At 39.4% G+C, this 27,595-nt stretch overlaps 2 protein-coding genes across 2 annotated transcripts in view; one reads left to right on the forward strand and one right to left on the reverse strand.

The window, feature by feature from the left end:
• The first annotated feature begins 93 nt into the window (after positions 1-93).
• ndufa2 (NADH:ubiquinone oxidoreductase subunit A2) lies at positions 94-9,637 on the forward strand. The gene is given in 4 exon segments (XM_028813028.2): positions 94-135; positions 137-213; positions 900-1,006; positions 9,427-9,637. Coding segments are annotated over 4 exon segments (303 nt in total). The 5' UTR covers positions 94-108; the 3' UTR covers positions 9,519-9,637.
• A 40-nt stretch (positions 9,638-9,677) lies between these two features.
• The window catches only part of tmco6 (transmembrane and coiled-coil domains 6), a 45,946-nt gene continuing 28,028 nt past the window's right edge, over positions 9,678-27,595 (reverse strand). The window contains exons 7-15 of the mRNA XM_028813027.2: positions 24,549-24,653; positions 24,365-24,450; positions 23,311-23,427; positions 23,023-23,140; positions 19,398-19,575; positions 16,285-16,379; positions 15,439-15,606; positions 14,923-15,039; positions 9,678-10,033 (exon numbers count right to left, since the gene is read on the reverse strand). Coding sequence (XP_028668860.2) covers positions 10,013-10,033; positions 14,923-15,039; positions 15,439-15,606; positions 16,285-16,379; positions 19,398-19,575; positions 23,023-23,140; positions 23,311-23,427; positions 24,365-24,450; positions 24,549-24,653 — 1,005 coding nt within the window. The 3' untranslated portion in view covers positions 9,678-10,012. The remainder of the gene's footprint in view (positions 10,034-14,922; positions 15,040-15,438; positions 15,607-16,284; positions 16,380-19,397; positions 19,576-23,022; positions 23,141-23,310; positions 23,428-24,364; positions 24,451-24,548; positions 24,654-27,595) is intronic.

A 27,595-nucleotide genomic window follows, 5' to 3' on the forward strand; every position in this document is an offset into this window, starting at 1 on the left:
GTTTCTAAACTCCACCCTTTTGCTCACGCTCAGTTTTGTAGAGCTCCTATTGGTGTGTCACCTCCGCTTAGTGGGCGGGGTTACGACGGAGTCTGAAAGGTGAACAATATGGCTGCTGCGGTAGTGAGAAGCTTGGGGGACGAATTTGGGAAGAAACGTGAAGGAAATTCGATTGCACTTGTGTCAGAAGTCTGCAGCGAGTCAAGGTGTCAGGTAATGGAACAAAACGAAAAGTTTCTTATTCAAATGAACAGAAATGTGAAATAACAAAAATGTAGATAAGATGATGGTTTGCTAAATTTACCATCTCGAATTTTGCCTCTTGGCTTTGTGAAATTTGTCGAGTTTTCCCGAAACTAATCTAAAGTTTTAGTAAGGATATATGTTGATTTAAACGGGACAAGTAGATCGATTTTACAAAAAAAATTAGAGGCATGAATAAATACTAGCAAATGCAGAAATGATTGTAAAATAGTGTTCGAGTAATCCCACAATTGAACAGTTCTCATGACTTTATACCAGCGGCAATACGTCTTTGTAATGCCCAACTATGACTCTGATTCTGTTCTATTCACCTTTAGCGAAGTTTTCTTTCTTTTAGTGGTGTGTATTATGGGGCTATCTATCTATCATAAAAAGATAAATTCCCCCCTTTTGGACAAATGAAGAGTATATCTATCTTAATTCTTCATTTATCACAATTAATGGTGGACAACCCTACAAAGAGCATTATAGTCCAAAGGACAGTACAGTAAAAACTAAAAAGGGTCAAATACAAATGATCACAATAAAAGGAGCGCAGAGAAGCCTGAAATTATGACTGACAATATGTTGTTTTTTATGTATGTTGTAATGTATACAAAGAATATAATTGAGACTTGATTTTTATATTGAAACAGGGATTTCATTGAGCAGCACTATGTGACACTGAAGAAGGCCAATCCGTCATTTCCAATTTTAATAAGAGAATGTTCCGGAGTTCAGCCCAAACTCTTGGCAAGATACAGTAAGTTGTAATATGTCTCTTGTATTTTTCTGTAATAGTGGTTTAGTACAGTGCAGATTTGTGAGAGTCTGACCTGGTAGCAATTGGCACAATAAAGGACACTAGTCGATGACCGGGCACATTCACAGTCAGTCACACACACTCCTACAGACGTCCATCTGGGGCCTGTTTAGATTTGTGAGTTATCCTAATGCATATGCATCCCATGCAAATAGGGGGAGAAAGTGCAAACTCCACACAACATGGCCATGCTGGGTTTATGATCAAAGAAAAATATTATGGCCCAATGCATTTTTTTGGAATTAAAAATAAATTGGTTGATTTTTTTGAATGGCAGTAGTTTATGTTTCCATTCTTAGACAATGGAGTACCCCAAGGACCAAGGTGGGATGAATGCTTTTCAATGCTTGTGTGACTGTAGTGTTCTCCAGACTTGTACTTCTCATTTTCTCCAGACTGTGACTTCCTGAGAACATTCTTCTTCCTTTTGAAGTTTTCCTTTGAACGTCTGTTGTGTTGTGGAACAGTAGCGAGGGTGGATTTATTCTTAGAAATACACTTAAAGCACGTGACACTTTAACTTAAAACAAGTGAATTCCATCAGCAATTTGTAGTACTGGTGGAGTACATAGTTTGTAACAACACACTTAAACTTACTTAATCCATTTCCAGGTTGTTTGGGAATAAAGCCCATCCAGGTAACCCTGGATGCAACACAGGATCCAACCTTGGACAGTGAGGTGCAGTTCACACATACACACTCCTACAGACAGTGAATTTAGAAAAAAACGTTAACCCAACACACACACATCTAGGAGATCTGGGTTGAAAAGCTCATGTCTCCGGGTGAATGTGGAGTCTTAATATGGATAGCAATTTCACATCAATGTCACTATATCTGTACGGCAGCAGCACGAACTGTTGTGTCACTGTGCTACCCTTCCTCATAGACCATGAGGGATCAAGTAGATTTGTGCCTTACCTAGTAAGATAAATATCAGTAAAACCAAGCAAGTTTTATATTTAGCGTAATACCCATTGCACTTGTTACATTGTTCACAAAGCTTCTTTTTACATCACTAATGTATGGATATGGACACGATTTTTGGTACCCTTACAGCTCATTGGGTGCTGTAGTGTAGCAAAGTGCTGTATGCCTCCTGAAAAGTGATTGAATGAAAAGCAATTGTCCCATGTACAGGTGCTGGTCATAAAATTAGAATATCATGACAAAGTTGATTTATTTCAGTAATTCCATTCAAAAAGTGAAACTTGTTTATTAGATTCATTCATTACACACAGACTGATGTATTTCAAATGTTTATTTCTTTTAATGTTGATGATTATAACTGACAACTAATGAAAGTCCCAAATTCAGTATCTCGGAAAATTAGAATATTGTGAAAAGGTTCAATATTGAAGACACCTGGTGCCACACTCTAATCGGCTAATTAACTCAAAACACCTGCAAAAGCCTTTAAATGGTCTCTCAGTCGAGTTCTGTAGGCTACACAATCATGGGGAAGACTGCTGACTTGACAGTTGTCCAAAAAACGACCATTGACACCTTGCACAAGGAGGGCAAGACACAAAAGGTCATTGCTAAAGAGGCTGGCTGTTCACAGAGCTCTGTATCCAAGCACATTAATAGAGAGGCGAAGGGAAGGACAAGATGTGGTAGAAAAAAGTGTACAAGCAATAGGGATAACCGCACCCTGGAGAGGATTGTGAAACAAAACCCATTCAAAAAACGTGGGGGAGATTCACAAAGAGTGGACTGCAGCTGGAGTCAGTGCTTCAAGAACCACCACGCACAGACGTATGCAAGACATGGGTTTCAGCTGTCGCATTCCTTGTGTCAAGCCACTCTTGAACAAGAGACAGCATCGGAAGCGTCTCGCCTTTGGACTGCTGCTGAGTGGTCCAAAGTTATGTTCTCTGATGAAAGTAAATTTTGCATTTCCTTTGGAAATCAAGGTCCGAGTCTGGAGGAAGACAGGAGAGGCACAGAATCCACGATGCGTGAGGTCCAGTGTAAAGTTTCCACAGTCAGTGATGGTTTGGGGTGCCATGTCATCTGCTGGTGTTGGTCCATTGTGTTTTCTGAGGTCCAAGGTCAACGCAGCAGTGTACCAGGAAGTTTTAGAGCACTTCATGCTTCCAGCTGCTGACGAACTTTATGGAGATGCAGATTTCATTTTCCAACAGGACCTGGCACCTGCACACAGTGCCAAAGCTACAAGTACCTGGTTTAAGGACCATGGTATCCCTGTTCTTGATTGGCCAGCAAACTCGCCTGACCTTAACCCCATAGAAAATCTATGGGGTATTGTGAAGAGAACGATGCAATACGCCAGACCTAACAATTCAGAAGAGCTGAAGGCCACTATCAGAGCAACATGGGCTCTCATAACACCTGAGCAGTGCCACAGACTGATCGACTCCATGCCACGCCGCATTGCTGCAGTAATCCAGGCCAAAGGAGCCCCAACTAAATATTGAGTGCTGTACATGCTCATACTTTTCATGTTCATACCTTTCAGTTGGCCAACATTTCTAAAAACCCTTTTTTTGCATTGGTCTTAATTGATATTCTAATTTTATGAGATACTGAATTTGGGACTTTCATTAGTTGTCAGTTATAATCATCAACATTAAAAGAAATAAACATTTGAAATACATCAGTCTGTGTGTAATGATTGAATCTAATATACAAGTTTCACTTTTTGAATGGAATTACTGAAGTAAATCAACTTTGTCATGATATTCTAATTTTATTACCAGCACCTGTATACTGTACCTACATGCCTTTGCTATGTCATTGAGTAAAGCAAAGCTAGTGTGAAAACAGGTAGTATTGCTAATTCTAAGAAGGTATTCTAAAGTGGCCTGGACACATTTATTGGTACCTCTGTACAAGTTCATAAATAATTGGATTAGAATGATTTTTAAAACTAGCTGTTCTCTTTAATTAGTACCACATATGTCTCCAATCGTGCATTCATTCAGTCTATTTAAATGGAGAAAAATAGTCACTCAGCTGTTTGGTATCATGTGGCCCACACTGAACATGGACTTGAGAAAACAGAAGAGAAAGTTGTTTGAGGAGATCAGAAAGAAAATTATAAACAAGCACGTTAAAGGCAAAGGGCAGAAGACCATCTCCAAGCAGCTTGATGTTCCTGTCAGAACAGTTGCAAATATTATTAAGACGTTTATGGTCCATGGGACTGTAGCCAACCTCCCTAGATGCAGCCGTAAGAGGAAAATCAACCCCAGAATGGGCAGAAGGATAGTGAAGATGGTAGAGAAAAAGCCAAGGACACCTTGCAAAGAGATACAAGCTGAACTCCAAGGTCAAGGTCTTTCAGTGTCCGATCGCACCATCAGTTGCTTTCTGAGTGACAGTGGGCTCAATGACCCGTGTGGACTCCAGTGTTGAAAGAACAACATAAAAAAGCCAGACTGTATACAGTGCTTCTGGGAGAATGACCTTTGGACAGTTGAGACAACTAGAGCTCTTTGTCCACAGAGGGAAAAATGAAGCTTTCAAAGAAAAGAACATCATACCTATGGTGAAACATGGAGGAGGCTTGGTTATATTTTGAGGCAGCCTCTCTGCATCTGGCACAGGGTGTCTTGAGTCTGTGCAGGGAACAATGAAATCTCAAGACTATCAACTTTCTGGATCAAAACCTACTGCCCAGTAAGTGTCAGAAAACAGTATTTCAGTCACAGGTCATGTATCCACCAACAGGGTAATGACCGCAAACCACACAGCTAAAATCACCCAAGAATGGCGAAGAACAAAACATTGGACTGTTCTGAAGTGGCCTTCTATGAGACCTGATTTGAATTCTATCAAACATCTGTGGAAAGAGCTGAAACATGCAGTCTGTAGAAGGCCCACTTCAAACCTGCCACAGCTGGAGCAGTTTGCACAGGAAGAGTGGGCCAAACGTACCTTTTGACAGGTGCAGAAGTCTCATTTTGAGCTACAGGAATTGTTAGCAGTAATTGCCTGTAAAGGTTGTGCAGCAAAATATGAGGGGTACCATTATTTTTGTCAATGCCATTTTCATTTGTGTTGTTATTTAAGATATTCTGTTGAATCAAAACTTTAAAAGTCTTTTTTTTTTTTTGTTAAATACGGAATAAACAATGATGGGTGCCAGTTATTTTTGTCAGTGTCAAGTTACTTTAGAGACAATTGTTTTTTTTTTTTTTTTCTCTGGAGGGGTACCAACAAATTTGTCAATGTCTGTAAAACTGTTTTACTGGCTTATGCAACCAGTCTTCATCATTTGTGTAGTTTTACCAGTGGATTGTAGCCCTTCAAACTGGGAAGTAGGTGGTGGTCACATGGGGTTAGGGCTGAAGAATAGGATGGGTTTGATGTCTTTTTGAAGTCACAGTTTTGTAGAGCAGTTTTTGCAGTGGGAGTGGGCAGCGTTGTCTTGAAGTGAGGGGATGGCTGACAGTTTTCTCACTGCTTTTCCTTTATTTGTTACTGCCTAAGCCAAAGCAAACCAATATAATACTGTTGTTTGGACTAAGGGGCATAATGATGTTTGCATATTTCATCCCCAGTTTTGAACCACTTTATAAATTTCTCAAAATTGAAATTCATATGGGAATGTTTCACTGCAAAAGTCAACAGTGACTTTGTGTTCATGAAGAACAGAGTCAGCTGATCCGCAACAAGTAGTATTTGCTATCTTATATAATATCAGGTTTTGATTATTAGTTAGGATTTGCTCCACGGTCCTGCGGTGGGTTGGCACCCTGCCCAGGATTGTGTCCTGCCTTGTGCCCTGTGTTGGCTGGGATTGGCTCCAGCAGACCTCCGTGACCCTGTGTTTGGATTCAGCGGGTAGGAAAATGGATGGATGGATTTGCTCCACGGTGGCAACATTTTGTTCCAATATTGATTTTGACGACCTGCCAGACCTTGGCTCATTTTCAAGGGATGTACTGTCACTGCAGAATTCTGCACCTCATCTCTTGACCGTGGCATGCATGTACAGCAGACTGGTCCCTGTACATGTTTGATAGGCAAAATGGATTTCTGAAAGCTTCCTGTTCTCTATCATTACAAATTCAGTGATCGCACAGCACTTGATGTTGTGGTTTTTGGTATTCATTTTGACTTGGTTCTAACATACAGTACAGTTCAATGCAAAACTTTGGACACCCCTGGCCAATTACATAGTGTATTGACATGTGAATTAAAAAAAAGCTTGATGTTGAAGTTGTTGTTACTAACTGAAAGAATGGCATTTTTATGAAAATGTTATTGTACAGTAATGCTATTTCTTTAAACTGGGAAAATTAATAATAAAAAAAAGAGCAAATGTGGCATTTGCAAACGGTTGAGCACCTTTTTAGTTGCAAGGTCTCAGATCTCATTAGCTCATTAGTCTGGTCAGGTTTAACATATTAATTGTTAGTCTAGTCAGGAATCAACAGCTGATGAGTCTTATAAATTCTTTGACCCTTCAAACATTGTGCAACACTCAACAACCATGGGTTATTCCAAACAACTGACTTGAATATCTAAAAAATGCACTAATTTAATGCCAAATAAATAAATATCAAAGCACTTCCTGTTTGCAGTTTCCACATTTCCAAAATGTCATTAAGAAATTAGGTGTTAAGGAGAAATGTGGAGGTAAAGGCAATATCTGGAAGATCAAGAAAAGTGACGGATGAAACAGCTTGTATACTGTGCATTAAGCAGAGCAAAGCAAACCCACAAGACACACACACACGCGACTGCAAGGGCCCTTCAGACAGGTCTCTCGTAGAAAGGAGTGGTGGTGTGTCACACTACTATGCAGCAGTGCTTACACTGACAGATAAGTTAAAATAAAATGTGTTTAATTTTTTTGGGGTGAGTTGCAGACTAGTTGGATTGAGTTGCTGTGTATGCCACCCTAGATGGCTGAAAGGCACGGGAGCACACCACAACTTCACCTGACTCTCAAAGATTATGTGAATGAACTCTGTGCTAGAAAATCACTGGAAACATTGTGTATTGTGATATGTTTTAGAGTAAAGAGTGAGGATGCACAACTGCAAGGGGTTTTGCCTAAGTGAATTTCTTACCGGTCCCACTGTCTAATCTCCAGCTACTGGTCCTTGAATAACACAAACCTGTTTGGTATCAGCTTACATGAAAATATTGGCTACCACTGCATGTTTAGTTACGAAGCATATTAGATCAACGTATATTTATACCCAGGAATTTTCAGAGTGACAAAAGATCAGAATGACAATTTAGTGTATTATCCATATCCCGTTTACCAGGCCCTTAAAGGAATACTCCACCCATAAATTGTATTTTTATACATATTATGTACCCCATTTTTTTTTGAGATGGCTGGGAAAAAATGTAATCTAGTGTTTTTATGGAGAATGGAGATAAAGTTTCTGATAGAATAGACATCTATGGAGACCAATGCTGGACCACAACGAAAACAGTATATATAGAGAGAGGATGGAAGCACGCACTGACACAGCGTGTTGCTGCACCCACCACATGACAAACCACCTCAGGATCCCAAATTAGAACCTGAGTGCAGCCAAGCAATGAGTGACACCTCAGCACCACACTAGTAGTGGAACAGTGTGATGTGTTTATTTTAACAGTGGCTGGAGTGCCATTCCTGCCACCAACCCCCACGTTTTCCCTGCAAGTTGGAGGACCTGCTTGCAGGGCTGGATGCAAGCTAATGTCCTACCCAGGACGGAGCATTTGCAGGTTAAGGGCCCAATGGAGTGGAGTCACTTCTTGCATTTACAGGATTTGCACTGGCAACCTTCAGACTGCCGGTGCAGATCCCTAGCCTCAGGGCCACCACTCTACCTGAATGGTATCCTCTTTAATAAAATCTGTGTGTGTGTCCAGGTGTCCGTGTGTGTGTGTGTCTTCTAGTGAAGTGCGCATGCGTGGGGCACGGTGCGATGCGCGATATTACTGTCAGAGAAAGTTAGAGGCGTTTTACGGAAATACAAACCAGTATTACTGCGAGAGGAAATTGCGAGAGGTCCTCACAGGTGGCGCAGTAGTAGTGCTGCTGCTTTGCAGTAAGGAGACTGTGGAAGATTGTGGGTTCGCTTCCTGGTTCCTCCCTGTGTGGATAGCGCTTTGAGTACTGAGAAAAGCGCTATATAAATGTAATGAATTATTATTATTAAATTAAAGGTACACAATACAGTGACGCATATTACAGCCACATACAAGCCAGTATTACTGTCAGAGGAGATTAAAGGCATATTACCGACGCGCACGCCTGTATTACCACCAGATAAAATTAAAGGTATATTACGGACGTACAAGCCAGCGGACGTACCAGACAGTATTACTGTCACAGAAAATTAAAGACACACAATACACAGCGGCAGCCCACGAAGAACGGTCAGCTTAGCAAGTAAACATCCACAAAAGAAAGGCTGAAAGAGAGAAAAATACGACCAACAAAAAGAATGAGGTCAAAGTCCCTTGCCATTTAATATAGACTGTTCCTACTAATGTTTATGCACTACTTTTCTAGCGCCCGTTATTGTAACAGGCTAAATGACTAGTAATATAATAATATAAAATGGCACATGATAAAACATCAAACATTACTATAGCCGTATGCTCACAATGGACAAAACACATGCATTTTTTGCTACATTATTGTTAAATATTTCTGGGAAATGGGAACAGTACAAGCAGAAGAAACAAGTTCACGCAGGATCGAGGTGGGTTTTCAATTCAAAAGCACGGTTTCACGTGAACACGTTTCTTCTGGGTGTACTGCTTCCATTTTCCAGTAATATTCAACAATATTTTGGAAAATATACATCTGCTTTGTATGTAGTGGGCATATGACTGGATGACTTGATTTGTGGATTATTTGACACGAGTGACGCAAGCAAGATGGACATCATGGATGCTCTTGTATGTTTTCTGTCACCATAGACACTAAGTCTGTTGTAAATGGTCATCTCCATCCTCCATGAAAACATTACAAAATTTTTCCTTACCCATTACTGCAAACTACATGGGCTAGGTAACATATAAAAATATAATTTTTTATATGGAGTATTGCTTTAGAAAATAGAGACTTTGTCTTTAACAGCATAACCTTCTTATTGGAAGGCAGTTTTCATATTTTGCCACAAAAAGAATCTTTAAAAGTTGGCCAAGCTATATACAGAGTTGAATAAAAATTCAAAATTCATACCAAGTAGTGATAATAAGAGTAACATCGTAAGGTTTTATGTTTAATGTTCCACATGAACGAAAGATGTTAAGTATACTTCTGTTTGTGGAAAAAATGCAGACTTTGAATCAGCAACCAAAAAAAAAAAAATTGTTAAAAAGAAAAAAAATTGACTTGATATGCAATTTTGTTTTTCTCTTCTCACAGGCTTTGGTAAGGAACAGAGTGTACCGCTGGCCAGTATGAATGCAGATCAAGTAGCCAAGGCTTTAGAGTCCCTTGTGAAAGCAAAACCCTGAAGAGATTTGTGGAAGGGGACACAATTGCTGGGCAGACTTTGCATTGTTGTGTATATTTGTATTTATGTTAAAAGGAATGTTGCTTCAATGGCAATAAAATACCCATTGCTCACTCTAAATATTGTCCAATTATTGCGTGAAAAGTAACACACATGCCAGTCTGCTGTGAAAGATTTAATGTCATATTATATTAAAAAACACTTTAAAAAAGCATTTAGCAATTAATGTGTCAAATTTCTTTTGGGTTATTTTACTTCATTCTTAATTAGTCATAATTCTAACAATTTCATCTTTACCTCCACTATAAATGTCTTTAACAGCTTTAAAATAGTTGAATACATTTATATAGTCCAAATATAAAAGATTGTCACATCTATCAAAGTTCATTATATGACAAACAAAAAAAAAAATTACTAATTTGGGGTAAATGTAGACATAATGTTCACCATACAAAATCCTTTTCTCTGTACACTCCGAGGCTGGCCACATGGATTTCATTTGCAAGAAGCATCACCCTTCAAACAAAAAAGAAATGTTTGTGACAAATGCCTTGAATGCTCTGATACGTACAATCTGCTTAGAACAGAACTTCCAAATCAGTAGGCTGTTCAGCTTGGCTTGTTCAGTAAGTTGGTGCAAAATGCATTGTTAATTTATTCCAAGTTCAAATTATTACATATACAATATATCAACTTGCCTTGCGCCCTGTGTTGGCTGGGATTGGCTCCAGCAGACCCCCGTGACCCTGTGTTAGGATATAGTGGGTTGGGCAATGACTGACTGACAGTATATTAACACTCATTATTTTAAGCAGTCGTGACTTCTGCATCTCCAGCTGTGGTTGTAAGCTTACCTTTTCATTTTCACACATCAATCTGTCCATCACAAGATTGCAAGTGAGGAAATGACGAGTGACTGAGCGAGTTCCAGCAGTTGAAACATTCATCCACTTCCAAACTTTGTGATTATTATGTGAAGTTTTTACTTATTATTATTGTATTGCATTCAATGCACATGTCCTACTAAATGTTATTAAATCACATTTTAATGAACATTGAAGTATCAAGTCCTACAATACAGATGTATTCTTGAGCTGCTGTTTTTGTCTGTGCATTCATGTTAATCTTCTACCAATCCATAAATCAGTAACTCGACTATTTTTTAAAGCCAACCCACAAAGCAGTGGAATGTGCTTTCTTTAAAATGGCCCATGGCAGCCTTCTTCGTTTATCAGGGTAAAATAATGCAGGATTTATACCTCTTCTGAGAAATTCTCAGCCCTTTTACATTAATCACTTTTCAACTTAAGAGTAATTTCTGTGCCTCAAGTGCCAACAATGAAATATATTTTAAGAAATGAAAAAATGAATCATACATTAGGAATTACTAACAATGTGTCATCCAAATAGCTGGCATATGAAAAGACTTTCCTCTACATTTTCAGTTATGTCCTGACATTTGCCTCTCACATGCAAAACTGTCCTGGATTATTAAATGTTCTAAAAAAGATCAAGAGCTTTGGCAGACTGAATTGAACTTATCACAGACGACCAAAATTGAAAATTAAGTTTCTGATAAGGAAAATATTTTCTAACAATCAAGATGTGGAAGCAAGCTAACTAAACTACACTTCAGTAGAAATGTGCACAGTGCCTTTAGAAAGTTCAGACCCCTTCACGTTGTTCACATTTTGTTATGCTGCAGCCTTGTGCTAAAATCATTTAATTTTTCCCCACATCAATAAACTCTCAATATCCCAGAATGACAATGCAAAACAGGATTGTAGGATTTTTTGCAAATGTAATAAAAATAAAAATCACACTATTATTCAGATTCTGTGCCATGACACTTGAAGTATGGCTCAGGTGCATCCCAATCCCATTTTATGGATCATCATTGAGATGTTTCCACAGCCTGTTTGGAGTCCACTTGTGGTCAATTCAATTGATTGGATCTGATTATAAAGGCAATAACCGAGACACAAGGTAGAAAGAAAAGTACAACTTAGAGAGAGGATTGTGTCAAGGCACCGATCCTGGGAATGTTACATAAAACATTCTGCAGCATTGAAGGTTCCCAGAATCACAGTGCCCTCTGTAATTCTTACATAGAATAAAGTCGGGAGCAACCATGACTCTTCCTAGAGCTGTAGAGCTGACTGCCCAGACAAACTAAGCAAAGAAGGGAGCAGGGCCTTGCTAAATGAGATACCAAGATAGCAAGAACCCAATGCACACAATTATAGAAGGCACACAGCCATCTATAGAAGGTCCTACAGGTGACCACGTGTATCATAGCAAAAACCAAGCCATTGGGTCAAAGGAAAGGCCAGCAAAGCTTAGGCCACAGATCCAAGGAAGACTACAAAAATTTCTGCAGTTCTGAAAGTTTCTAAAAACACAGTTTCTTCATAATTCTTAAATGTAAGAAGTTTGGAACAACTTCAACTTTTCCCAGACCTGGCCACTTGGCCAAGCGAAGCAATCATAGGGGCCATGGTAAGAGAGGTGATCTAGAACCTGGTGGTCACTCTGGATGTTCTCCACAGAACCTGTGTAGAGATGGAAGAAATTTCCAGAAGGATAACCACCACTGCAACAATCCACTAATGTGAGTTTTATGGTAGAGTGACCAGACTACACACAAAATCCCACCTGGAGTTTACAGCTCATCATCTGTACAATACCATTCCAACAGTGAAGTATGATTGTGGCAACATCACAGTGTGCAGTTGTTGAGCAGCATGGACTGGGAGGCTACACAAGATTGAAGGAAAGCTTAATGGAACAGAGTACAGAAAAATCCCTAATGAAAACTACTCCAGAGCACTCTGTACATCAGACAGGGCCGGAACTTCACCTGCCAACAGGGCAATGACCCTAAGCACAAAGCAAAGACATCATAAGAGTGACTCAGGGGCACCTTGAGTGGCCCAGCCAGAGCCTGGATTTGAACTCAGTCGAACATCTGAAACCTGAAAACCACTGTCCACCGACAGTCTCCATCCAATCTGGCAGAGCCTGACAGGATCTGCAGAGAACAATGGCAGAAAATCTCCAAATTCATGTGTGTAAAGCTTGTTGTGTCAAACCCAAGAAGACTTCAGGCTGTGTTCGATGCTAGTGCTGCTTCAATAAAGTACTAAGTAAAGGATCTGAATACTTGTGCCAAAAAGAAATTTCAGGGTTTTTTTTTTTTATTCTTAATAAATTTGCAAACATTTCTAAAGTCATGCATTTGCTTTTGTCATTTGGAAATATGAGTGTTGCTTGAGGAAAGAAAAACTTAGTTTCGATGATTTTAGCGTAAGCCGAAGTGAAGGGATTTGAAAACTTTCTGAAGGCACTGCATGTCACAAAAGAACACAGACCAACGTGAAAAATACCTGAAACAAGTTTTATACAGAATCAAAGGAAAACAACAAGCTCCTAACAGGCCACATACACTGCTCTTTGGCTCTGCTTCATTTAAACTCTGGGCAATTTACTGAATCATGAAGAAAGGTCTGTTCCAGTAACACTCTAAAGTTAATACAGTGATCCCTCGCTATATGGCGCTTCGCCTTTCGCGGCTTCACTCCATCGCGGATTTTATATGTAAGCATATTTAAATATATATCGCGGATTTTTCGCTGCTTCGCGGGTTTCTGCGGACAATGGGTCTTTTAATTTCTGGTACATGCTTCCTCAGTTGGTTTGCCCAGTTGATTTCATACAAGGGACGCTATTGGCAGATGGCTGAAAAGCTACCCAACTTACTTTCTCTCTCTCTCTCTCTCTCTCTCTTGCGCTGACGTAGGGGGGTGTGAGCAGGGGGGCTGTGTGCAGCTGCTTCCTGAAGGACAGGCTGCACGGAGCTTCGCATACTTAAAAGCTCAAAGGGCACGTATTGATTTTTTTTATCTGTCTCTCTCTCTCTCTCTCTCTCTCTCTCTCTCTCTCTCTCTTCCTGCTCCTGACAGAGGGGGTGTGAGCTGCCGCCTTCAACAGCTTTGTACCGGCGGTGCTTCGCATACTTAAAAGCCGTATTGATTTTTTTTTTTGACTGCTTGCTTTGCACTCCTTTGAAAAGGAAGATATGTTTTGCATTCTTTTAATTGTGAGACAGAACTGTCATCTCTGTCTTGTCATGGAGCACAGTTTAAACTTTTGAAAAAGAGACAAATGTTTGTTTGCAGTGTTTGAATAACGTTCCTGTCTCTCTACAACCTCCTGTGTTTCTGCGCAAATCTGTGACCCAAGCATGACATTCTAAAAATAACCATATAAACATATGGTTTCTACTTCGCGGATTTTCCTACTTCGCCGGTGGCTCTGGAACGCAACCCCCGCGATGGAGGAGGGATTACTGTACTGTACAGTTCGTGGAAGTTTCTAGGCTTTCACAAATAACATTTTGTACACTTGCACTCTTCTATTAATAAACACTGATCCTCCTTAAGAAGATCTGAACCATGAAGAAAAAAACAAACAAACAAAAACAGCAGACTGCATGTCGAAATAAAGATAGTAAAGTGTTTTATTCAGCTTGTGCGACACTAAAAGTTAAACTCCGGCCACTTATAGATGGCCACCTACCAATCACTTTTAAGCCAAATGATGTAGCAGAGTTAAAGATGCTAAGATTTGCACTGGGTGTGACGAGGATGGACAGGGTTAGAAACGAGGACATTAGATGTTCTGCTCCAGTTGGACAGTTGGGAGACAAAGTCAGAGAGGCGAGATTGTGTTGGTTTGGACATGAGCAGAGAAGAAGAGATGCTGGGTATATTGGAAGAAGGATGTTAAGGATAGAGCTGCCAGGGAAGAGGAAAAGAGGAAGGCCTAAGAGAAGGTTTATGGATGTGGTGAGAGAGGACATGCAGGTGATGGGTGTGACAGAGCAAGATGTCAAGGACAGGAAGATATGGAAGAAGATGATCTGCTGTGGCAACCCCTAACGGTAGCAGCCGAAAGAAAAAGATGATGATCATGCTTGAAATGCAAAAGAACAGCTGGGACTGATCTTTGGCCAAATGATTGGTGGATCACTATTTTTGATAAGTACAGTATATGTGAAAGGCAGACTGAAGGTGCCATATATATTGTACATTCAATATACAGTATTGCTATAACAGCTCAACAGTGTAGGAAAGAGTACATTTTAAAAAGTGTAGCACAGTGGATAGCAATGCTGCCACAAGAAATTTGAAGACTGGAGGCTCTACATGTGGGAGTGGCTGTTCGCATCATTGTGGCCTGGGATAGGCTGAAACCCCTGTCAGTTTTGGTTCCTGTCTTATGCCCAGTGCTGCTGTGCCCCCCATGACCCTAAACCAGACGGATGGTCCACAAGTTGCACAATCAACAAAGAGCTAACAATATTTTTTTTTTCGTCTGAAAGGTAATTAAATACAAGGACTTACTGGTTTAAAAATGTGATCCAGAATATATGCAGCTCGTACTCTAATCTCTTTGTCTTTGTTGTACTGCAAAGCTTCTAGAGCGGACAATCCTTCCTTATTGACAAGCGAACTGCTTACCTGTGTGTGAAATAAAGGATGAGACAAAGGACTGGGCTTTCTATGGTTCTGTTAATTCATTCCTCCCCTTTGGTTAATGTTAAATAAGACTTTTCGATATTAAAATTTGAATTTGAGACAGAAAGTATTAAAACTTTACATTTAGGCGGAGCAGTTATCCAAGGTGACATACATTACAGTTGGTGCAGACACATTTGGTAACAACATACATTACAGTGTAAATAGTTTAATATATTATTTATCAGGGGTTATGGAACATATTGTAATTAATTGTGTAGTTGAGGCAGTGCACTTTCATTAATTCAACTTTGTTTCACATGAGAACAACCAGAACCTGAACTCCTCAGATGGAAAGTCAAATGGACGTTTTACCTTTTTTAGTTTCCAGTTTGACAGTACCTGACAACTGCTTGACACAATCATCCAAAGAAGTTCCAGGCTGAGCTGCACCACCTCAGGGTCTGCCATGATGAGAGTTGCACAAACAGCTTGCAGAACCTCTTGCTGGTTGATTTTCTTGCAGTACTCCGGTCCTTTCTCTGCAATGTTGCACAGCAGTCTAAGGACCTAAAATCCAATGTCAAATATATTTTAAGTGCCATATGGGATTGTCCGGCATCCCATCCAGAAAGAAAGGTGATCCTTTGCCTGGAAGGGAGGTAAGAAAGATGGAAGGATTGGGAGAGTTGGCCCGTTCAGAGTATATACTCCCCCGACATGCCAGAGTGCAGCATCCACATATAGCTGCTTCCATTTTCCAGACCACGGGGTAGGCAGGTAATTGTTGTCCCGTGGGATAACCCTGCTGGGTGCCATGGCTGCCACCAGAGGAAGCTACAGGGATTGACTATCCCTACTTTATGACACTTCCACCTGACCTGGAAGTACCTCCTCTGGACTTCGCCCAAACACTAGAAGTACTTCCATAATATGGCTTAAAAGGAGCCCACCGCCTCACCTTGTGCAGTCAGAAACAGGAGGCAGCAGACAACATTTGTGAGGAGGAAGAGGAGTCAGGAGGATAAGAAGAAAGATGAAGGTTTCACCGTCCCTGTACATACAGTGCTGTGTAAGGTAGCTGAACAAAATAAAAATGATATTTAAACCCATGATTGTTTCTGTCAATTGTGTCGAGTGTTTGGGCTCAGTGGCAGCCCCATCTGTCAGAATATGTATAAAAAACCTCACTCAGTATTCCTTGGGCTCCCAAATTTCATTACAAAACATTTCAGCTTTATGACTTACCATGACATTTATTCCTTTGGCAAAAGGCAGGTAGTAGATCAATACAGAAATCAAATTCAAGTGGATACAGGTGGAGCAGAGCTCAGCATCTTCAGCTTCATGGAGAGAGAAAGAAACAGAATTTCAAATATGTGGTTCACAGAAAAAAAACATTTGCCTCAGAGATACAAAGAGCCACTAGAGTTCAAATTTACATTACAGGCTAGCATTCCCAACCAAGTGGCTATGACACTGGAGTGGAAATCAAAGGTCATGGGTTTAATGCCCATCATCTACTCTCTGGGGGTTCCAGCCGGAGTTACTTAACTTGTCAATGGTCACCACTGTGGCTGGGCTACTCAAGTACATTTCCAGAGTTACCACTTAGCCACTCATGTGTTGCCTTTGCTTTATACTTAAGGTCAGTGTCTTTTTGCCAGGTGATCCTTCAACCCAGTTTTGGGTCCACAGTACTCTGGAGCAGGTTTTCATTAAGGATATCCCTGTATTTTGCTATCCCTCAACTGTGTCTAGTCTGTCAGTCCCTGTCACTAAAAAACACCCCAACAAGATGCTGCAATCACCATGCTTCATCGTTGGAATGGTATTCCACAGGCGATGTCACTATTCTTGGTTACATCATAACAAAGGACCTTGTTACTCACAGCCTGTGAGTCCTACTTAAGTGTCTTTTTGCAAACTCCAGATGGGCTTCCATGTGTCTTATACGGAGGAGAGAGGCTTCTGTCTGGCCACTCTATCATAAAGCCCAGATTGTTAAGAGTGTTGCAGTTATATGAGTGTCCTTCTGGAAATTTCACCCATCTCCACAAAGGTTCTCTGGAGCTCAGCCAGAGCGACCACCAGGTTCTAGATCGACCTCTCTTACCATGGCCCCTATGATTGCTTCGTTTGGCCAAGTGGCCAGGTCTGGGAAAAGTTGAAGTTGTTCCAAACTTCTTACATTTAAGAATTATGAAGAAACTGTGCTTTTGGAAACCTTCAGTACTGCAGAAATTTTTGTAGTCTTCCTTGGATCCGTGGCTTAAGCTTTGCTGGCCTTTCCTTTGACCCAATGGCTTGGTTTTTGCTATAATACACGTGGTCACCTGTAGGACCTTCTATAGACGGCGGTTTGCCTTCTATAATCATGTGCAATCAACTGAATTAACCACAGGTGAACTCAAAATAAGCTGTAGAAACATCTTAACAATTATCAATATAATGAAATGTGCAGTGTGATATGTAAGGGTAGGAGTACTTGTGACAATGAAATACTCCAGTTTTTTAATATATTTGTAAAAACTTTTAAAATGCTGTCTTTGAATTGTCATTCTGGGAGATTGAGAGTTATTTGATGTGGGAAAAATGAATTTAAATAATTTTAGCACAAGGCATAACAAAATGTTAAAAAAGTGAAAGGGTCTGAATATTTTCCTGAATTCATGATGGATGGATGGATAGAAAAAACACAATGTAGTAGAAAGCCAGATATAGTTGTGAAAGTCATTGAATACCACAATTCCCCATTAGGGAAATTCACATGTTCCAAAAACACCATATAACATAAAAATACACTAATAACTAGAAAGAAAACAGTGCAAACTTTTAAATAATGCTAAATGCATAACTGTATACAAAATATAATATTGATATAATGATATAATAAATAGGCCTATTGTCAATGTGTCTCTTAAACTATAACTGGCTAGGGCAGGGGTGGGCAATGTCAGTCCTGGACAGCCACAGTGGCTGCACGCTTTTGTTCCAACCCAGTTTCTTAATGAGAATTCAATTACTCCTGATGAAGCTCTTATTGCTCAAGTGACATTTTGATGCTTCATTTTAGTGGTCTCATTTGCTAAGGGTCCCCACCCTTAACTGCTTATTTCAACCTTAAACCGCTGCATTCACTTTTTTAATGGCTCCTTATTAGCAATAAGATGTAAATGACAAAAAAGAACCTTACATTGCAGACTAACAAGCCATAAAATTAAATAAGGTCTGAGACTGGAAAGGATTGGTTTATAATTAAGCAATTGGGTTGGAATGAAAACCTGTAGCCACTGTGGCTCTCCAGGACCGACATTGCTCAACCCTGGGCTAGGGTAAAAACATCCATGATGGGATGACTTGATATGAGATGTGATGGTCATCTGACTGCTCATAAGCATTTACTCAGTAGAATGTGTGTTCTTATTCAGTTTGGTTATTTCTGGAGCAAACACACAGTCCTAAGAGTTTAAAACAGCTGACACAGTTCTGTGGAACCTGAAATTCACTTATGGAATGAAAGTTGCATGAAAAGAAGCTAAATGTATACATCTTTTACAGTCATACTTATTTGTCTTATTATCTCCACAGTGGTTACTAATGATGGATATATAAAGTTAATATACATACATATATTAGTAGTATACTGTCAAAACCACTTAGTCCAACTAAACATTACAGGAGCTGGAGTCTATTCTAGCAGCATTTGGCACAAGGCAGGGAATGGGGCATCAGTCCATCACAATACACACACACGCTCACACACACTTTTTCCTGCTAGGCCAATACGGAGCTGCCAATTATATTTCCCATCTTGGTGATGTGTGAAGAAACCCCATACAGACATGGAGAATATGTGGAAACTTCTAAACATTGCAGGAGCTGGAGTCTATTCTAGCAGCATTTGGCACAAGGCAGGGAATGGGGCATCAGTCCATCACAATACACACACGCCCACACACACTTTTTCCTGCTAGGCCAATACGGAGCTGCCAATTATATTTCCCATCTTGGTGATGTGTGAAGAAACCCCATACAGACATGGAGAATATGTGGAAACTTCACACATATAATGACAGGCTGCTTCATTCAACCACAGAATGCTGGATATGTGCTGCTGCAATTCTCAAGGAGCGCTTTACCAGAGAGCATGCAATCAGTGCTGTATATAACATAGCATTACCAGTTGCAGTATGTGGGGCTGCACCTTAAAATGTAACAAACTACTTTGCATAAAAACCAAGTACATAGCCACATCACTTAGGATAGACCAAAGCCAAGCATAACACTAAATTCATTCCTTAAGTTGTTGAGTATTCAGTGATAGTTTCACAGGTTGTACCCATGGGATCTGCTGGTACCTGTTAGATTGTTGAGAACCCAGAGACTCTCTCTTGCCATGAAAGAGTATTGCTGGAAGAAGTGGCAAACAAAAGCACAAAGCGCCACCAGGATTCGTCCGTCCTTCAGATATGCTCGGCACTCCTGGCCATGGCTGGCTGACAGGTTACCAAGGCAACGCAGCAAGGGAGAGATGAGCTGTATGACAGAAAACACATCAGTTGTATTCCTTTAGAAACATGTCACTGTTGATAAGTCCCACAAAAGGCAAACCAGGTTTGTATAATATTGTACAGTCAAGTTAAGTTTTCCTTAAAATTGCATTAAAACAGTTGGGCATGAAAAAACAGAAAAGATAAAAATGTCAAGTGGGTTTACTGAAAGACACATGGAAGAAAGATCACAAAGGAAAAATAAAGACATGAAGATCCTGCTTTGGCATTGCTACCCTCAACCAGATGAGGGTAATAATGTGCCTACCACTTGTCTCTCTCTCTCTCTCACTGTACAACATCTGTTTCACGCCCCAGGTGCTTATTTTCCAATACAGCAATATCCCCTGCCAATGGGTAAGAGTATACTGTCTCTATAAATCACTGGGGATGCATTCTTGTCTGGCTTAATGTACTTGAAAGACTAAAGGCTGTGCACTCACACTCGGAGATTCTGACATTAATTTCTTACTGCAGGCATATTTTAAAGATCATGTTTCACACATGTTCATTGAATAGAATTGTGTCTTGATTCATGCTGAAAGTCCCATCATCAGGGCACAGTACCCCAGAAGTAAAGACATACTAGTCCTCTCTCAGTATGTTACATAAACCACTTCATAAGTCAACAGAACTCATAACAGTACTTCCAAAATATACTATATGTCACAATAACAAACAAACAGTTAAAAGTTCTTACTTAACAGGAGCTATTCTGATTATAATAGCATTTAACTGTTTAAGAAGGGACATCAGTAACTAGAAAGTTCCATGCCACTTTCACTGAGTAACAGTTTGAGAAAACATTAATAATTTACATTTACAAGGTAAGTGTGCGGTGTAAAAGTGACTAAAAAGAAAACGAGTTCAATTTTTTTTTTCACGTGTACATAGTACAATGAAATTCTTACTTGCATATCTCCTCAGAACAGTTGTGAATAACACAATACCAACAAAGACAAATACACACACAAAATAAAGTATACATAGCATTAAACATATAAATATAAACACATATAAACATATACATTCACTCTCTGTATGTGTGTGTGTGTATGTTTTATGTTACAATGCTTATACAGTATATTTACATTCTATATTTATATTAACATGACAAATTGAAACAAATAAATTGTCTAGCTTAAGTTCTACCAACGTTTGAAAGCTGAAAATGTGTTTACATTGGATAATACAAAAAATACATAGAAATATGGAATATTATTTATTTTCTAGCCACACTATGTTTTGAAGAAAGGTAACAGAATAATTTAAAAGTATTTGCTATTTCTCACTCTCCATGTACCTTCAGTGCTTTTTCTCTGTATTTGCATGTGTCTGAACCTCTCTTCATTGGTGCTCTCAGACTCGGTCATTATTTTCAAGGCACCCTTCATGCCTCCTGTCCACTTTTATACTTCTCATCTTTGAAGGTGACTCTCTATCAGTGTGCCTCCTATGCCTCGTTGTGTGTGACACACTTTCTATTTTGACTGTGTCATCAAAGCGAAACTGATCAATCACCTTGCTCTGAGGGATAGGACACACACACTCATACACATATACCTTAGTCTATTATTATTATATACAGTAATCCTTCGCTATATCGCGCTTCGCCTTTCGCGGCTTCACTCCATTGCGGATTTTATATGTAAGCATATTTAAATATATATCGCGGATTTTTCGCTGCTTCGCGGGTTTCTGCGGACAATGGGTCTTTTAATTTCTGGTACATGCTTCCTCAGTTGGTTTGCCCAGTTGATTTCATACAAGGGACGCTATTGGCAGATGGCTGAGAAGCTACCCAACTTACTTTTCTCTGTCTCTCTCTTGCGCTGACTTTCTCTGATCCTGACGTAGGGGGATTGAGCAGGGGGGCTGTTCGCACACCTAGACGATACGGACGCTCGTCTAAAAATGCTGAAAGATTATCTTCACGTTGCTATCTTTTGTGCAGCTGCTTCCTGAAACGACATGCTGCACGGTGCTTCACATACTTAAAAGCTTGAAGGGCACGTATTGATTTTTGATTGAAAAACAAACTCAGTCTCTCTTTGTCTGCTCCTGACGGAGGGGGTGTGAGCTGCCGCCTTCAACAGCTTTGTGCCGCGGTGCTTCGCATACTTAAAAGCTAAACAGCCCTATTGATCTGTTTGCTTTTCTCTCTGTTTCTGACAGCCTGTGCTCCTGACATGCACTCCTTTGAAGAGGAAGATATGTTTGCATTCTTTTAATTGTGAGACGGAACTGTCATCTCTGTCTTGTCATGGAGCACAGTTTAAACTTTTGAAAAAGAGACAAATGTTTGTTTGCAGTGTTTGAATAATGTTCCTGTCTCTCTACAACCTCCTGTGTTTCTGCACAAATCTGTGACCCAAGCATGACAATATAAAAATAACCATATAAACATATGGTTTCTACTTCGCGGATTTTCTTATTTCGCGGGTGGCTCTGGAACGCAACCCCCGCGATGGAGGAGGGATTACTGTAGTACATTTTTGGTGTGAATACTCCAAATTGGCGAAAAATACAATGTGAAGAAATGTTTGGGCAGACACCGTTATTCCAGCTGATTTCTAAGATCAGGATATATTAACAGGTGCTTACAGATGTACTTTTTACAATTGGAGCTCTCACATTTGAAGTAGTGTGTTCAGGGTCACACAGTGAGTCATGGCTGGGAATTTAATTGGCAGCCTTGTGGTTTAAAGTCTGGAGCTGCCAGGCATTTTGTGTGTAGTGACTAAGGCATTGTTCTTTAAATCCAACGGCTGATGGTTGAATCCCTACTCCTTAAACTGTAAACAGCTGTAATATGCATTGAGCTGATAAGTCATTTTGGATAAAACTATCAGCAATCAGAATCCATAGGTTTCAACTGGAATATGGCACAGTTTAAAATTTAAAACAGAGATGGCCGCAGGTAATGTGCAAGATGACTGAATCAAATGATATTCATAATTTAAGTGTCAAGCGCTGTTTCCAATTCAGCAGTAGTGAAACAGATCCAAAATCTTAACTATAGTTAATGATTAAAGAGAGTGAAAGGAAAAAAATATATTTACACACAAAAAAATGACAAATTCTTTGAAAGAAAAAAATAATATTTACACACAAAAAATGACAAATTCTTAAAAAATGTCAGTGCATAGTTAAGAGCATGTAGCTAAGCTGCTTAAAGGCATGCGTGCTTTCAAAGTACATGCAAGATCAGTCTGGAGTTTAAATTCTTATATGTTCCTAATACCCAAGGAAATAAAATTTTTTTTTCAGTGTAAATGTGCTATATAAAATAAAGACTGACTATCTCAGCATCCCTTGGTCTACTCCTGCTGGATAGCTTAATGGCTCCAAGGTCACATTTCTATTTTCGTGTGTTATGAGTTTTTTTTTTTTTTTTTTTAAAAAAAGAAGTGAGCCACTGTACAGTACATACCAGCTGAAGACCTTGTGGGATTGCAGGGTCTTTCAGCACAACTCCGCCCAACTCCAGTAACAAAGATGAACACTTCGCGGCTGCACCTTGAGCCATCAGCAAGCCATTGTCTACGTTACTAGACAAAAACAGAAATAGACTAAACAGTAAAAATAAGAAAGCAATGAAGAGGCAAATTATCTACAAAAGCATTTTTAAAGTATTCACCATGAAATATGAAACATGAATAAAACTAGGGTGATAATTAAAAGGATTAATAGTTTTAAGAGGGGCAAGATATTTTGTTACCTACAGACGAGGTAGTGTAAACACCAGGCACACTCGATCATTGTCCCTATCCCAGAGGTAGATGTCCCCTCCAGTAGTCTCAGTAAATGACTGGGTAGACTGGACTCAAGCACAGCTCTGTGATACACACACAAGACAGCCAAAAGAGAAACAGGAGATTTTATAAAGGACCTTAAATTGGCATCATCACTAATTTATGTGGATAATTAAAGCAAAAAAAAGAGGTTAAAGTTACAATTCTGATCAAGTATATAATCTAAGAGATTAGGTAATTAACTCCATTCTTCCATAGCTAAGGCATTATCTCAGCAGTACACATCACTATACTACTTCTTACCCACTGTAGATGTCTTTCCAGAACACACAATGATGGAGAAGCTCAAAATACTTTCAGTAGTAGACCTGTAGAAAAAGGGCTCTACTTCATATGACACTCTCTTCTTTTTTGTTTTCAGAAAGTAAAGCCATGACCATGACAAATATGCTGGACCTCCATGTTAAAGTACTGAAAATGGTGGTGCCCAGGAATTTTTTAAATTCTCCACTACCTCTACAACTTGACCATTATAAATAATAAAGAAACTGTTCTGTTGTAACATTTCAAATTCTTAACCACAATTTGGTTAGTTCTTTTGTTTTATTCACATGTAAATTCTTAGGCTTGAAGTCTGCAATATTCTTCATACTGTATATCTGTGGGGGGTACTGCTGTGTTTTTTCACATATAAAAAGATATATAGGTTAGATTTATCGTAAACTCTAAAGTGGCACTACATGAATATAGTAAGTGATGTGTGAGTGAATATTTTCTGCAAATGACTGGCACCTAGTACTGCCTGGAAGACCACTGAAGCACAATGACTATGTAATAGGATAAGAAGGTTTAGAATATGAATAATTCAATTAATAAAGAAGCAGAGGCAGGGCAAAATGTTTGGTTCTATCTCAGTATGAAACAGTGGTGAATCTTGAGACACTCACTTCATACTGAATTGTTTTGGAAAACTTCTGTATAAATCTTTGCAATGCTAACTTTTAGATGAGGGCCTCTTACCGTACTGTTGCCTCAGAAGACTCTTTGCCTTGCAAAAGCTGAGAAAGGGCATACCCAGCAGCCTCCACTACAGCAACATGAGGTGACTGAAGAAAAGGAAGGAAAAAAAAAAAAAGAATGTCTTTTCCACACTTTTGCTTTTAACCCTTGTGCATAAAAATGGCTACAATTTCTGTGACATTACCTGAAGGCATAACGCCAAAGAGGGAATCACACCCTGAGCCAAAAGCTGCTTTCTGACCGCTTGTTTCTCTGCTGCCAGATTTCCCAAAATGTTGAGACACAATTCCTAGAGAAAGCAAAGTTTTGTTAGGAGTAGGACAAAATTGAATAGCTTTTCTCTTATGGTATGGTATGGTATGTCAGACTTTTAAGTCTAACTCGTGGACCTAACCTTGAATGTTCATTTCACATGAAACCACAACCCAGCCAAAGTGAATTTCCTTATAAAACGAGGGGATGAGGGTTGTTTATGGAAAAGCATTCACATCTGAGTCTCTTCAACTGATATTACAGTATCAATCACAACTGAATAACAAAAACATGAGCATAACCTACACACCCAAACACCTAGTCTTGGGTTTTTTTTGTGATCAGATTTTTTATTTAAAAGTGAAAAAATAATAAATTTAGAAAAGAATTATTAAAAAAAGGAGAAGCTCTCCTACTAGGGACAGGGGAAAAATCAATGGCAAAAATCAACGAAGGACAAATGGAAACAAAGGATCAGTAAAGAAAGGCAGATGGAAGTCCCAATACAGTGGAGACATGTACCACAAACATTTACGAAACAAAACTAACAAAAGGGTCCCAACAGCAAGTCGCTTATGAGGAGTATGATATTAGATGAATTCAGAAACTATTCAGACCTCTTTGCTTTCTGTACACTTTATTATGCTATAGACATAGTCTAATCTTAAATGGATACATTTGTCATTTTTGCTCATCAATCTACATTCAATAATTCATAATGATTAAGCGAAAACATGATTTGAGAAAGGTTTAGTTATCAAAAATCAAAAACTGAAATCACTCATTCATGTAAGCATTCAGACCCTTGTTTCAGGACTTTGCAGAAGCCACTCTGGCAGCAATTATGCCTTCAAGTCATCTTGGGTAAGTCTCTACAAGTTCTGTATACTTGAATTTGGGCAGTTGATCCCATACTTCCTGGCAGATCCTATTAGGCTCATAGATTAGATGGGAAGCATCTGTAAACTGCCATCTTCAGGTTATCCACAGATGTTCTATGGAGTTTAACTCTGGGCACTGGCTGTATGCTTCGGGTCATCGTTGTTCTGAAAGGTAAACTGTCACCCCAGTCTGAGGTTGTGTGCACTATAGAGCACATTTTCCTCAAGGACCTCTCTGTACTTGGCCACATTCATCCTCCCTTCAATTCTGACCAGTTTCCCTGTCCCTATCATTGAGGAGCACCCCCAAAGCATGATGTTGTCCCCACCATGCTTCACCAGAAGGATGTCATTAGGCAGGTGATGAGCAGTGCCCTAACTTTGCTAGGCAAAATGTTTAGTCTTCTGCCCAAAGAGTTCAATTTTTGTCACTTCAGACCAGAGAATCTTTCTACTCTTTTTTTTTTTTCTTTCAGAATTCACTGTCTTAATCTTCTTTATTTATTTATCTGGTTTGTACAATGCTATATACTGTATACACTGCTGTTCTTTATTATATTCTGTAAATGCCTTGTGCATGGGAAAGGTGCTATATAAATAAAATGTATTATTATTATTACTCATGCTCTCAAAATCATTTAATTGCCGTTTGGCGGACTCCAAGCCAACTGTCACATGACGTTCACTCAAGAGTGGCTTCTATATTTCCACTCTGCCATAATCTCCAGATTTGTGGAGTGCCGCTGGAATGGTTGTTCTTCATTCTCAGCAGAGAATTTTTGAAGCTCTGTTAGAGTGACCATTGAGTTCTTGGTCGCCTCCCTGATGAAAGCCATTCTTGTCTAGTTACTCAGTTTGGCCAGACTGACAACTCTAAGAAAAGTCCTAGTGGTTCTGAAAATCATCCATTTCATATTGAAGCTACTGTACTCCTGGGAAAGTTCTGCAAATGGTTTACTACCCTTGCCCTGATCTATGCTTCACCACAATTTGATCACAGAGGTTTACAGGTAACTCCTTAGACTTCAAGGTGTGGCTGTTGTCCCGGCATACAGTGTGAACTGTGGGAACTAATACACACAGATGTGTGGTCTTCTAAATGATGTACACTTAACTCAGTTTGTCAAAGGTGGACTCCAAGTTCAAAACACATCTCTTGGATAATTGGATTCTCCTGTCCACAGTCTGGAGTATTACAGCAACGTGTTTGAAAACTTAAATAAATGAGAGATTTCTGTTTGTGACTTTTTTTTTTTTATATTTTTATTTTATTAATTTTCATTGTAATCATTCCATACAAACAGATCAATTTATAACCCAACAAATTTGAAGACTAATCAAACCCCACCCCTGAGAAGGAGAGCTTAGCTAAAGGAAAATTGCTTTAGGCTTTTTAATAAGGCAACATTAAACAAAAGAAAGGGAGAAGTAAATATCTATGTAAATAAGAGATGGAGAAGGGAGTTAAATGCAATAATAGTTATTTCTCTTATTCTAAAATAATATTGATTAAATCCTGCCATGTTTTGAAAAAATGTTGTAAGATCCTCTAACTGAAAATTTGATTTTTACCAATTTCAAATAATATAAAACATCGGTTTCCCACTGACTTATAAGAGGAGAATTACGATTCTTCCAATTTAACAAAATAAGTTTGCGTGCCAAAAGTGTAGTGAATGCAATCACCATTTGCTTGTCCTTCTCCACTTCAAGTCCGTCTGGAAGAACACCGAACACAGCTGTTAATGGGTTAGGAGGAATTGTGATACCAAGGCTGTCTGAGAGGCACTTAAAAATTTTTGTCCAAAATGATGTTAGTTTAGTGCAGGCCCAAAACATGTGACCCAGTGAGGCAGGAGCTTGGTTGCAGCGTTCGCAGGTTGGATCCTGCCCTGGAAACATTTTGGACAGTTTTAAGCGAGACAGATGAGCTCGATATTTAATTTTTAGTTGAATAATTCTATGCTTTGCGCATATAGAACTCGAGTGAATTTTCTGCTTTGCTACCTTCCACTCCTTTTCTGATATATTGATTAAGAGATCTTCTTCCCAATGTCCTCTTGGATCTTTGAAAGGTAGGGACTCTAATAAGATTTTA

This window comes from Erpetoichthys calabaricus, chromosome 11 (genome assembly GCF_900747795.2).
Source record: "Erpetoichthys calabaricus chromosome 11, fErpCal1.3, whole genome shotgun sequence".
Taxonomy (NCBI): Eukaryota; Metazoa; Chordata; class Cladistia; order Polypteriformes; family Polypteridae; genus Erpetoichthys; species Erpetoichthys calabaricus.